Source organism: Argopecten irradians, chromosome 2, assembly GCF_041381155.1.
Source record: "Argopecten irradians isolate NY chromosome 2, Ai_NY, whole genome shotgun sequence".
Lineage (NCBI taxonomy): Eukaryota > Metazoa > Mollusca > Bivalvia > Pectinida > Pectinidae > Argopecten > Argopecten irradians.
This window is the reverse complement of record NC_091135.1, coordinates 26,303,451-26,317,299: the sequence shown is the minus strand read 5'-3', so window position 1 is coordinate 26,317,299 and position 13,849 is coordinate 26,303,451. Positions and strand designations below refer to the sequence as shown.

The 13,849-nt window shown below is 34.3% G+C and overlaps 1 protein-coding gene across 3 annotated transcripts in view; it reads right to left on the bottom strand.

Moving 5' to 3' along the window:
* Positions 1-1,618: 1,618 nt before the first annotated feature.
* Positions 1,619-13,849, bottom strand: part of LOC138314958 (integrin beta-PS-like) — a 45,627-nt gene continuing 33,396 nt past the window's right edge. For all 3 annotated transcript variants that reach the window (XM_069255616.1, XM_069255617.1, XM_069255618.1), the window contains 11 exons: positions 13,527-13,603; positions 12,752-12,809; positions 12,262-12,417; positions 9,842-9,987; positions 9,521-9,678; positions 9,238-9,350; positions 8,641-8,739; positions 8,064-8,199; positions 7,331-7,438; positions 6,223-6,389; positions 1,619-5,707 (listed from right to left, as the gene is read on the bottom strand). In XM_069255616.1, coding sequence (XP_069111717.1) covers positions 5,642-5,707; positions 6,223-6,389; positions 7,331-7,438; positions 8,064-8,199; positions 8,641-8,739; positions 9,238-9,350; positions 9,521-9,678; positions 9,842-9,987; positions 12,262-12,417; positions 12,752-12,809; positions 13,527-13,603 — 1,284 coding nt within the window. In that variant the 3' untranslated portion in view covers positions 1,619-5,641. The remainder of the gene's footprint in view (positions 5,708-6,222; positions 6,390-7,330; positions 7,439-8,063; positions 8,200-8,640; positions 8,740-9,237; positions 9,351-9,520; positions 9,679-9,841; positions 9,988-12,261; positions 12,418-12,751; positions 12,810-13,526; positions 13,604-13,849) is intronic.

Here is a 13,849-nt window from a genome sequence, read left to right as displayed (position 1 = left end):
TTGTCTAGTTGTTTCCATGTGTCCGTGTCGTTTATGCGAGGCCACTTCACCTTTCTTCTCCTTTCGACCGTAGGTTTATCTGCTCTAGTCCCTCGACCATCTTCTCCCTCAAATGAACTTCCGGTGTCTCGCTGTGACGACACAGCAACGTAGAGGTCCTCAGCACTTTGGTGTAAATCCTGGCTGGGAACCTCCTGCGTCTCACCAGATGGTATATCTGTACGCTGCTGCCGTTTCTCCTCAGTTTGGCACTTCACTTTCGCCTAGTGGATCCGTAGGTCTTGAAGATTTTTGCAGACTTTCCCACAGTGGCACTTGATCTCTACTTCCTTTCCAGTCCTTTCCAGTCAAAGTCCGTTGGACGAGCCTAGTCGTTGCCATGTTGTCTGTCCTTTCGGGTCTTTCATCCGCCCCTCCCAGAAGACTCTGGGGTGTTGCTCTGTATGTCTGTTGGTAGCTGGTGGTAGGTTGTACCCTCATGGATACTGTAAAGTGGGAAGCTGCCCCACTTCACCCCGGTACTAGTCTGTTCCTTGATGTTATCTGTCTTTCAAGCGTCTCCAATCTGTTCTTGGTTGCCATCCAGTCTCTCCTGGAAGTCACATATGCATCAGCTCCATGACAAGCAAAAGGTTCGGAAGTTCGATGTTTAGTCTGTAGCATGTTGGGTAAAATGCTACAAATATAAATGACCTTGACCTATATTCATAATTACAGGCTTCAAATATAATAAAATATTGTTAAAAAGCTAAAAGGCCTTATGAGACTGTATAACATATATGTGTGAATGGCTATGAAGTTTGCAACTAGAAACAATCTATTGTGATCTACCAGAGTTGTTTCCCTTCGTTTTACTTTATCTGTACTGACAGAGTGAAAGCAGGGGAAATAACTCTGCTAGATTCAGAATGGAAATAACCTTGACCTACATAAAATGTCGGAAGAACAACATTTGACTAATTATACAAAATGTGTTTCCTCTCTTGTAGACTTGACCATGTCTTGCGGATAAGCCATAGACCCCGGATTCATTGAATTGACAATATTTGTACAGGATCTTTAAAACCTTTTAATCAATAGAGATTTGATTTTACCATATCTGTTAGTCAAGAAGATTTGAAATTTATTCATTTTGACACACTTTTGCTCTTTATTTGGTCGTTGGGAAAGGTCAACTACCCTGATATATAATTTAGCGTTTTGATCTTCCTTTTGTCAAGTAAAGTTTAGCAACTTCAATGAATTTGGTTAAGTGGTTTCTGAGAAGAAGTGGAAAATATACATAATTCATAAAGGTGAAGATTCTTTCGCAACAAGTTTAGGATGTGATGATCTTATTTTAACAATTTGATGTTATTTGATGAAAAATAAACTTATTACATTCTCAGCTTGTTGCAATTGAATCTTCATCTTTATCTATTCACCGACTCAGTCGCCCGCATACCTGGAGGTAGCCTAGCTATATCGGAACTTACAGAACCTCAATGAGAAGCAGATCCTTCATACTTATACTTTGATCTTTGCATCATTCATAGATACATGATACACAATCAATGATAAAGAATTTTAGACCTAAAATCCAATTTGCAGCCAGTATAAAGAGAAATTAATCCATGTCTTTGTTTATACATTTATTTGGCATAACAAAGTATGAAAATGCATATGTTGACAATAGAATATAATTATGATACAATAGTTCTAATTAAGAATATAAAATGATTAATGACAATAAAATTAAAATAATTAAACTATAGGCGGTCTATATAAAGATACAGCACCTTGTAGGAATCTTTGGCTTACAGTGCCTTGTACAACACTGGAGAGGGAATATCATTCTTCTATATATTATCCATTAACTTAACAATGGAACAAAGAAAATTATCTTCTACTTCAAAATTTTCAAAATTTTAAGGGAAATATTTCGACCATAACCAGAATTTCAACACAAAATATACCCTTAGAAATTTGAAGAAAAATATCTCCAATAAAAAAAAAGAAGAAATAAAATATTTACCATAACCTGTATGTTTTTATAGATCAAATATCAAAACCTGCATGCAGAATTTTAAAGGTGTATCAAAATGCTAAAGTTATGATAAAAATATAATATCCAGTCAAATAGGAATAAAGCCGAACAGAACGTCATGCTTTGAATTGTTGACAAAAAAAAAGTTTCAAATGAAAGGCGTGACAAGAACTGCCGCTTAAAGCATGATGATGATGATGATGTTATGCGGACGGCAGTGAGAATACAACTTTATATGATTGTAAACATAAAACAGTTTAAATATATTAGTACAAATACATAAACGCATATAACACCTCAGACACTTTATCAACCCAGCAGTTTGCACAATAATGACCAGATGTTTTTAAAGATGACTAAAATTATTAAAAATATCTTTGTTTCTCTGAAGTAATACTCTTTCTTTCCAAGATCATTTTCTTGATTTTTCAGAAAATATCTTCATATAATATATTTCTTTGTTTTAAAACCACAATAAAACTGGTTTTAGAGAAGAAAATGGAAAATCCTTAACTTAAGGCTTAAACAATTTTTTATAACACTTTGTGACAACCATCAAAGTAATTGAATTAGAAAACCTCGAAAATCGAGATGGTGAAAACACCACAGATCAAAGTTGAATGCTGTGTAAGTTGGTGTAACCATTGGAAGTACTAGGCTTACAGCCCAATATATGTAATATTAACAGGTAATACACAAAATAAAAACATACAAAACAAATATCTAGGCCATACATTCTCCCAAACTTAACAGGGTTATCCAACAGTTGCTAGGGAAAAGATAACTATGTCTTTTACCAGGATAGGGAAAGTCAGCTCACAGGCACTAGACAGTGACGTCTTCAATACATGCGACGACCATTTTTACGCACATCTGCGTTCATATCAACTGAATTTTCACCATTTGTCATTAAAGTATGGGAGAAAAAGAATCAAACATGGGCCTGTCAGGGGACAGTGATATCTCAACCCTCATCAAAGATTTTGACTATTAACGCTCGGCAAGTCCCGGTTGACCAGCCAAAATCTTTCACTCGGGTTTAGATATCCCTGTCCATCTGACAGGCCCATGTAAGATTCTATTGTTCTCAGTCTACCATCACGTTTGACACTATAAATCTAAACCACTATTAGTACCTTAAGATCATGTAGGAAGAGTTTCATATTTAAGCATGCTTTTAGTCTCCTGTTTTATCTCTTGGTGTAGAGAACTTAATAGCACTAAAAAATGCAAAAGAAATTTCATTTTGATTAAATGTTTCGTGTTAATATAAATCATAATGAAGCTTTTTGTGATTTAAATTAGGGAATTTCAGAATTTGCTCCCTTTAGCATATCCTCACATTTGTCAAATATTTTAAAAAATCAATACAGATTCATTTACATTATATTGAAATGCATAAGAATTAATGATAGAACAGTCATAAGTGGTTAAATGTTGGATTTCAAAATTTTCCTTTTTGAGTTTAAACAAGCTCTTGAGCATCCAAATCTGGGAGATCGTAACCGGACATGAAATTACAACATAAATGTCAAACAAAACATGCAATATAATTATAACTTAAATGGTTTATAAGTAAAGCCTGAATTAATATATTCTTGCTTTATACACAGCTGAATGTTTTGTAGTAGACACTATGTACAGTTCTAAACTTGATCCATTACATGTAAATTTTAATGGTGACCAAAATGAGGCGAAATCATGGTTAAAAATTAGAAAGCCTGCTTCCTCTCTTTAAGCTGTGTTCGTAAGCAAAAACAAATTTGGCTCCAATCAAATCATTATTTTAGTACTTATGGTATTTTAAATTTTAAATTTACTAAATTAAACAATTTCATCATTATCATTGCTGAACAAGAAACAGAAATAGAAATCAATATTTTTTTAAAAACAAGAAGTAAGGACATTTTCAAGCCTACAATTTCCTAAAGTAATCAATTTAATTTCTAACACTTAAAATATGTTTCCTTACTTTTGTTATCATCATTCAATTTCATGTTGACAATTTATTCAAAAATTAGAATTTCTTTATTAGAAATAACGTGAGTACAGATTTACTTTCAAACTTCCATTTCATAATACATGTAGTCATTTTTACATATGATACAATATTTTTATGTGATGAATTTATAATTTTACACATCATAAACACCTAATGGCACTTTCTTTTTATCAATCTAAAACGTTGCATAAAATTCATAATAATTATAATAAGCATGTATATCAGCAGATCTAAAAACACATTATAGACAAAATCAATATCATAAAATAGACAAACCAAACTTGACTACACTTAATAGACTTTTGTGTATTAATAAATAAACATGTTCTTTACCATATCTAGTTTTCTTTTTAGCTTCACCAGCAATAATACACTAGTGTTCATTAACTTCTGACTATATACTGAGCACAAGTAATAAATATTTTCTCTATATAAGTTGTCTTTCTAAACATTTCAGCTTTTATAACACAGGGAAAAGAATTAAAATCTCTCAAAAATCACCAGTTTGCCATATAAATATTGTTCCTTAGCAATATTACAATGTAATTGTCATATTTGGACATAAAAAAAGACCTTTAAAAACTTACATAAAATTGCCTTACTTTAAATGCGAACTGCTTATTAGAAATAAGAACAATAACAACTGAATGCCAACCCTTATTTACATTGTCCTTCTCATCCAAAGAAAAATACAGAATAACTGAAGTCTACGCGTACTCCTTACATTAATTACAACCTAAGTTGTATCTTGCAATCAGCATTCATTCTAATTAGCAACCAAAGTCATTTACTCCTCTCACTTATAAAACCATTTACTGCTGTTTGTGGATTGATAATTACACTTCTTTACTGACACAAGATTTTAGTGTAAACTCAACATGAGTATTGTTTTTATGGTGACTAATTTGTCTTCAATATTCTGAAAAATTTTTTGTTGGTCTGTCTTACTATCAACTCTTTACCTTGCATAACCACACACAAATTATATTCTTTTCCTCTAAACTCTTAAACCATCTTGTGATTTCTTACAACCAAACACACTCGAACTAGTCTCGTTCAGTTTCATGCAAACACACTAAATAGAAAACTTTTTCCGTCAGGAAGAATTCCTGTTGGACCCCAAACTAATGTGGCTGTAGTACATGTACAGCAGTCTATACCTTAAGCATTTATGGCCAAATCAATGTATCAATAAGGCTCAATAAGGGCACAAGTCATCAAGTGGTCTTTTTAAATCACTTGTGTATTGTATTCTACTGCCAATAAGCCCCTACCCTTTTTACAGAGTCTTTTTGACCTTGAGTCAAATCAGATAACTATCTTACAATTTCAAAACTATAACCAATGCATGTGAATTAAATAATAGCAAGATTTGAAGATGCTAAATTTTGTTTGTTTCTCTTCTCAAGGTACATTTCTTGCACACACTTTTCAGAATTCTTAAGTAGTTATTAAATACTATACAATACAGTATTATGTAGCCTATAAATTATTGATTTAGGGTGCAACAGGAATTCCTTGCTTCATCCTCTTTACAAACTTTGTCTTGTTCTCTCGCTTTTTCTTCCTTTATGAAATTGTGGAATCTTCTCTCAATATTATGTAGTTGTGGTCTATCTTCCAGCATAAGTAGGGTTCTTGAATGTTGATGTGGCTTGTCTGTAAATTGGGTTCTCTCCCTGTAACACACAAAGAAAGTTGTATAAAATCATTTAAGTTTCATTAATGTCTTAATTACTAAATTAGTTTAGAGTAGAATGATTTTTCTTATTTATCTTTAGTTGCTGAATATCCCATCATTCAATAATATTGTCCAGTTGTCCAATATCTCATGCTCTGTAACTTTGATTCAGATGACATTCTAGCATGATTTATTTAACTGGGTGATCAGTATCACACCTGATACTTACATATTCCTTATCCAAGTCCTGGTAACATTTTATGTTGGCTCACAACATGAAATCAATAGTTTAGAATTTGCTAAACACTATATTATTCAGCATTAGAATTTCTAAATATACCAGATTTTGTTTTTTAACTTTTATGTATGATATTATCCCTGTCAGTAAAACAACAAAGGGAATCACTGATATCTATCATCACAGATTTGGTTCAGCCAAATTGATTTATAACGTCATTCCAGGATGACAGGGAGTCATCCAGACAAAAGACAATACCGGACTCGTATACTTACAGTGTCCCATTTGGCGTCCTGTGTCTCCTTCTCAAAGCGGGCCAGTTCTCTCTTGTCACTGATGGTGGTGACAAGTTTCCATACCAATAAGATAGCCAGACCGACGGCCACAATTCCTCCGATCACACCCAATACGATAGCTAACACGTTCACTTGTTTAGGACATTCTGTAATACGACAATAAGTTAGAATCTTAACTGTTGGAATTTCTATATTAACTATTGGACTTTCGGTAATAACTGTTGGACATTCTTTAGGTGAACAAAAAGAAAAACTCCTGGAAGAGAAATTATTAGGAACCAACGTCCTGCTATAAATTCATGTGCGTTGTGGTTCATCTTCTTGGTCGACAGGAGGATCTTAATGGATACTGAGCCTTATTAAAAACATAGTAGAATCATCAAAAAATAAGAAATGCAACTCCTGAGCCAGGAACTAAATGGTATATATACTAGGTTCAATACTTTTTCAGACTTAGCCCTTTAGCTGGCTCACATAGCCCTATATATGAGATACTCGTACAGCTTACATTAACTTTATGAAATTTATGAACTATACATATTTAATTTATTCCTACTAGATATCCTCATAAAACTCATTTGTTATTTCTATTGTATCATTCATCTTTGAAATTTCATGAAACTTTTGCATTCATATTCCTAGATTTTAGACCAATCACCATTTAGCTTTGTATCATTTCCTCCATTACTTTCTTAGCAACTTATCTATGATGTCATAATACATTGTTATTATCATATGACCTCTTTTGTCATACTGTACTATTTGTACACCATGTAAGCTGTGCCCTGATGACGGCCGGCCTTTTAGGCCGAAACATGTCGGCAACCAGCAGCACCAGATGAACCTAGAAAATACCATTTCGTACCTGGCTCAGGAGTTGCATCTCTTACTTTTTTCGATGTTGGACATTCTGTAATAACTGTTGGACTTTCTATATTAACTATTGGACTATCTATATTAACTATTGGCCTTTCTGTAATAGCTGTTGGACATTCTGTAATAACTATTGGACTTTCTGTAATAGCTGTTGGACATTCTGTAATAACTGTTGGACTTTATGATTGGACATTGTTATGATTTTAATTACCTTTTGTTTCTTGTGCTTTGATCAAGAGCTCATTGTTTGGTCCATAGTTATAGGAGAAAAAGAAAATACAGTCATCTTCATCTTTAAACTCACAGCTATTCTTTTCACCTGAAAACAAAATAATAAAAACATTACGTGAGAACAGATAATACATATCTATACAAAACACAATGATGATTTTGATTCAGGTGTTTTTATTTGAAAGTAAGTCAGTCAATCAAGCAAGAAAATAAAGTCCCCTCTTTTAAAGGTGTTTTCATTGCAAGGTGTACCATTGCTATATCTAATAATAAATTTGAATATGTATTCCAAACTTTCAGAAAGTACTGATTCTGTAGCAGTGAAATATATCTCCAGACGGATACACACAGGCGCAAAATGACCTGGTTTTAAACAGCATTAGTTGTGCATAAAATATCCAGTTTCCTAGTAAGGAGAGCGTTAATATTTTGCAAAGGCTTTAAACCTTTGAAGTATTGGGTTTTAAATTGTGTATCTATGACTTCAGTCATATTTGATATTAGTTCCTTCAAGCTTACTCCTTATTTCTTGCATCCATGCACATTGCAAAATACCCTGGTATTATTTATGTCCAGGGAATTTCTGATGGCCAAGGGCATTCCTGGATTTTTTGTTTTGTAAAGTTTCCATGTTTACAAAAAAAAATCAGTAAGTATATAAAAGTAAACAAGTAATGTAAATATTACTCCTTAGAAATGCTTTATCACCCTACCATCAAGTTCGGATACTTTGGTGATGAAGCCGGGGGCACGGCAGTCTCGATCACATTCAGCCTTGCTCTTTAGCCCAGTGCTGTGGACTACACATTGTACACATGCCTTGTTCTTCTGACATACTTCTTGGCAAGTCTACAACAAAAGTGATAAAGCTATTGTCAGCACATTCCTTCATGATGTAAAATTGTAGCAAGCTTTTATTGAAATATTTCGCATCCAACTGGTATATTTGCAGCATTTACCAAAAGACATCGAGCAAAGATAACCAACTTAAACTACCCACTTTGAGAATTTCCTATAAAAGAAGAATATCACATTTCAACCATCAAACTTGACACCATATTTAACACTGATTTACCTTACAATCTATACATTTTGGTCCTCTGAAAGCAGATGTTAGGTCAGACACAATTTATAACATTATATTTACCTTACAATCCCTACATGTTGGTCCTCTGAAAGTTGATGTTGGGTCAGACATCATATATAACATTAATTTACCTTACAATCTATACATTTTGGTCCTCTGAAAGCAGATGTTAGGTCAGACACCATTTATAACATTATATTTACCTTACAATCCATACATTTTGGTCCTCTGAATGCCGACGTCGGGTCACAAACACACTTGTTACACTGACAGGTTCCTTGTCCATTACATATACTGGTTGTCTGAAAAATTAGACCGCATCCTTAGATCATCAACAATTGAAGTGAAATGGCTTTGTCTGGTGAATGGTTTAATTGTAACTTAACCAATGCGTTGCCACTCATAGCTGGAGAATAGCTTTATTTTACCTGCCATGCTATATTTAAATAATGTATCACTGGAAAGAAACAGATACAGATCTTCTCTGGTCTATTAATATTGGCTATTTGTACAATAATTCTTTGGAAAGGTGGATTTATTTTTAGCCAATACAGTAAAGCTGTTAAATTTCATGATTTACCATTGGAAACTTATTTATGGGAGATAATATTCGCAAATTATCTTTGAAGCCTTAGAAAGAGTCACTCTTCCAACAGACCGAAATATGTAAAACCATCAATTTGTTAAATTTTGTGATGTACTAAATTTGAAGTCTTCATTTTGGAATTCCACTAAATTAAAACCCTTGCAAATATTAGTAACTATACCGTACCAACAATAAAACACACGAAGAGACGTACCTGTCCATTTGTAGTTATACACGAGTCGTTGGCTTTAGAACAAGCGCAGTCAGGACCAGACCACATGCTGTTACATTTACATTCCCCACATTTACAGGTTCCTTTCTCTGAACCTGAAAGTAAAGCACTCACAGTCTTCAGAAAACTTGACACGGAAATTGTAGATCACAATAGCTCTATCAACACACAAATATTATAGTCTATACTGCCTCACTTTTTGAACGAGTGAATTTTTTAAAATTTGCATCCCCCCTCGTAATTTTCTGTCCTTATGGTTACATACCTCCACAAAGGTTTCCTCCCGAGTACGGACATGAGTAGTCGTCACATTCACAGTGTTCCCCGCTGTACTTTTGGGCCGAGTTCTGACTCCGGGCAGCACACTCACACTTCCCACAGACACATTCACCACGGTTACTGCACACCAGGTCTGTGCCATTCCTGGAGAGACAAAGACAATTCATTTGGAGAATGATACAACAAAAGGGATAGATATGGGTAACTCTTTATGTCCCTTTCTTTTGGGCAGAGAAAAGGAAACTTGAATATATAACAATGAGCCAATAAGGAGTTAAACCTGTCATGTTAATCTAACTATACCTACTTAATACATTGTGACTGGATCTCCTCGGAGGTAGCGTTTCCGGCGTCGCAGTTACAGGTGCGGCCATAGAACCCTGGGTTACAGACACACATACCACACACATGGGTACCCTTACCATTACACTTCTGACTGTTCTGGTTCTGGTCCTGTAAAAGTGTTTATTGCAGGGTGAGTACTTATTCAGGTATTTATAATTCATCAGTACAAAGAAATTGAAAGACATAATGATCAAATTTTCTGATAGTTAACAACCATAAAGCTTTCTCAGCTTAACTAGTTCTAAACAGGCTGGTATTTGTAATACTATATATATATGTATATACATGTATAGCTTGTTCTCAACAGTCTGGTATTTATAATAAACAAGAGATCCCAGAGGGATCTTGGCGCCCACCAAAGAAAGATCTATGTCTGACAATGGAAAGAGGGGTCTTTTCCCTGCTTTTCAAACTTTTTCAAACACATGACATATAAAATTTGAGACAGATCGCTATAGTACTTTCTAAGAAATAGTGGTAACAAACTTCAACAATGAAATCTAAGATGGCGGCCGGTTGGCCATCTTGTTTACCGATCAGTCCCGAAAGGCATTATGCATCAGTCCTAAAAGGTACTATGCACAACTAGGGTACAAGGGGAACCTACACATAAAATTTGAGAAAGATCCCTTCAGTACTTTCTGAGAAATAGTCGTAACAAACTTTAACAATCAAAATCCAAGCCATCTTGTTGACCGATCGGTTCCAAAATGCAATATGCACAACTAGGGCCCTAGGGAAACCTATATATGAAATTTGAGAAAGATCCCTTCAGTACTTTTTGAGTAATAGCGGTAACAAACTTTAACTGTCAAAATCCAAGATGGCCACCTGTCGGCCATCTTGTTCACCGATCGGTCCCAAAATGTAATATGCACAACTAGGGTCCTAGGGGAACCTGTATATGAAATTTGAGAAAGATCCCTTCAGCACTTTTTTGAGAAATAGCGGTAACAAACTTTAACTATCAAAATCCAAGATGGCCACCTGTCGGCCATCTTGTTCACCGATCGGTCCCAAAATGTAATATGCACAACTAGGGCCCTAGGGAAACCTATATATGAAATTTGAGAAAGATCCCTTCAGTACTTTTTGAGTAATAGCGGTAACAAACTTTAAATGTCAAAATCCAAGATGGCCACCTGTCGGCCATCTTGTTCACCGATCGGTCCCAAAATGTAATATGCACAACTAGGGTCCTAGGGGAACCTGTATATGAAATTTGAGAAAGATCCCTTCAGCACTTTTTGAGAAATAGCGGTAACAAACTTTAACTTTCAAAATCCAAGATGGCCACCTGTCGGCCATCTTGTTGACCGATCGGTCCCAAAATGCAATATGCACAACTAGAGTCCTAGGGAAACCTGTACATAAAATTTGAGAAAGATCCCTTCAGCACTTTTTGAGAAATAGCGGTAACAAACTTTAACTATCAAAATCCAAGATGGCCGCCTGTCGGCCATCTTGTTGACCGATCGGTCCCAAAATGCAATATGCACAACTTGAGTCCTAGGGGAACCTACATATGAAATTTGAGAAAGATCCCTTCAGCACTTTCTGAGAATTAGCGGTAACAAGAATTGTTAACGGACGGACGGACGGACGACGGACCACGGACGAAAGGCGATTTGAATAGCCCACCATCTGATGATGGTGGGCTAAAAATATAAAAAATAATTGATTTTCATTTTACAAGTTATCAATTTGATCATACTTATCCCAACAAAATTTTACCATTTTGAGTAATCCCTCCCCACCCAAATAAAATGTTTTGTACAATAATGCAATTTTCATCTTATAATATTGGTGTTTTCCACTCTACACAACTATGATTCTACATAATTGATAAAAAAAAAATCAAACAAACTAGAATTATGTCAGTATGACATGAAAACCACTGCAACAATAAATTTTGATTGCTTCATCTTAAAAACAATCTATCCTACAGATCCAATGTTATGTGTGTTGAATACCCACTAAAGCATGTGCCTTACTTTCATAAAGTGTACTACAAATCTACTGCCAGCGACAAAAACTAGGTCATCGCCTGAAGCCAAATACTGACTGGGAAACACACTAATAATACAGAAAATAACATCACGTAATTAAGTAATAATCATAATAATATGAACAGATTAGTGACATGGTTATCGCTTGTTTATCTGGTGAACTGTCAATACCGGAAGTCAGCAGATTCGCCCGCATCTACCAGAGTTAGGTCCAACACACACCTATCTTAATAAAGCGGCTTGGCTCAGTCATTAGTGGCTTTAAAAAAAAACGCTATTCAAATTTTTCCTAAACATTCTAGATACATTAAAGCAAAATATTTTTTTCTTTAAGCACAAGGGCACAGGAGGGTCTCAAAGGGAGACTACTCACAGCATATTCTGGCTTCTCACAGTCACACTGACAGATTAGATCGACATGAATCTGTAGTTTGTCTGGTAGACCAACAGGTTTGATTGTAAATGTCTTATTAAACCTTGTCTGGTCAGCAGGACAGGACGTAGCCTCAACAATTACATCAAAGGTCACCTGACAAAATTAATAACGCAAAGTTAGAAAACATTAGTATAAATGTCTCTATGGTGACAATAAGCATGATATTTAGAGCCTTGTAGATAAAGAACATTAATGATGGTTAATATTTACATTTATTGATAATTATTTATAATCTTATACATTTATTTTGGAGAAATATTTTAATAATATAGTGGTGCATAAATACTATCATTTTATCAAAATAGCAGGAAATCTATGTGAAAAAAATCTGAACACCACCATCATATTTTTCTTATATTTCATTTCAATGATGCAAGGAGCCTGATGGTAACTGCTTATATTTATAGATTTCACCATGGATACATACTCTAGAGTTGTCTCCAATCTCCAGGTTCTGGCAAATGTTGGTCTCCTCAGTTTTATTTCTACAACAAAAACAAACCAATTTACATTTAATTACATATTTACAAAGTAGATGTATAACATAATGTAAGTGGTACAGTATAAGTTGTCTAATCCGGATGTCATCAGGACTAGTATATTTGGTCAGTATAGCAGGTTTCCATAGTGTACAGGTTTTAATATCTATAATCAAGAAGAAAGAAGCCATATAATTAGACTGTAATACACAGGGATCTGGATTAGACAAAGGCAAATTTTGACAGGTAACAGTATTATATTATTTAAGCATTGACGTTATTATTTTTTAACTTCATAGGGGTATGAAAGAAATTTTGTTTGCAAACTGTGTGAATCCACATAGCAGATTCTCACAAAAGATTGCAAATAAAATATATTTCATACCCCTATGAAGTTAAAAAATAGTTACATCAATGCTTATAATTATTTTTTAGACTCTTTGTAACATAAAGTAGGTTTAAACGTACGATTCTTTTGATTTTCCAATGGATAATTTTTTCCAAATCAATACGCAACGTCGACATCTCTATTGTGACGTCATGATTATGTTGGATTTTCGCACCATTCTCGGATTTTTACTTCATAGTATTTGAAGAAAAAGAATCTGCCAATCGGAGAGTTGAATTAAGTACAAAATCTGACCATTTCTGCATCCAACTATTAAAAGGATGAATACTATGCACTTATAAGTTGATCACTCGCAATACCAATAGCACACGTACCCTGTACACTTGGTAAAAAATTTGATGTCCAAACCCTCAGCATTCTCTGTTGTAAGTTCCAGCTTTGAAGTAATTTTCTGTCAATAACAATTTAATGTGGCTTACACAAATAATGTATATAACATCCAGTATCTGTCAATAACAATTTAATGTAGCTTACACAAATAATGTATATAACATCCAGTAACTGTCAATAACAATTTAATGTGGCTTACACAAATAATGTATATAACATCCAGTATCTGTCAATAACAATTTAATGTGGCTTACACAAATAATGTATATAACATCCAGTATAAGCTTATGAAGTAGATTTTCTCTTT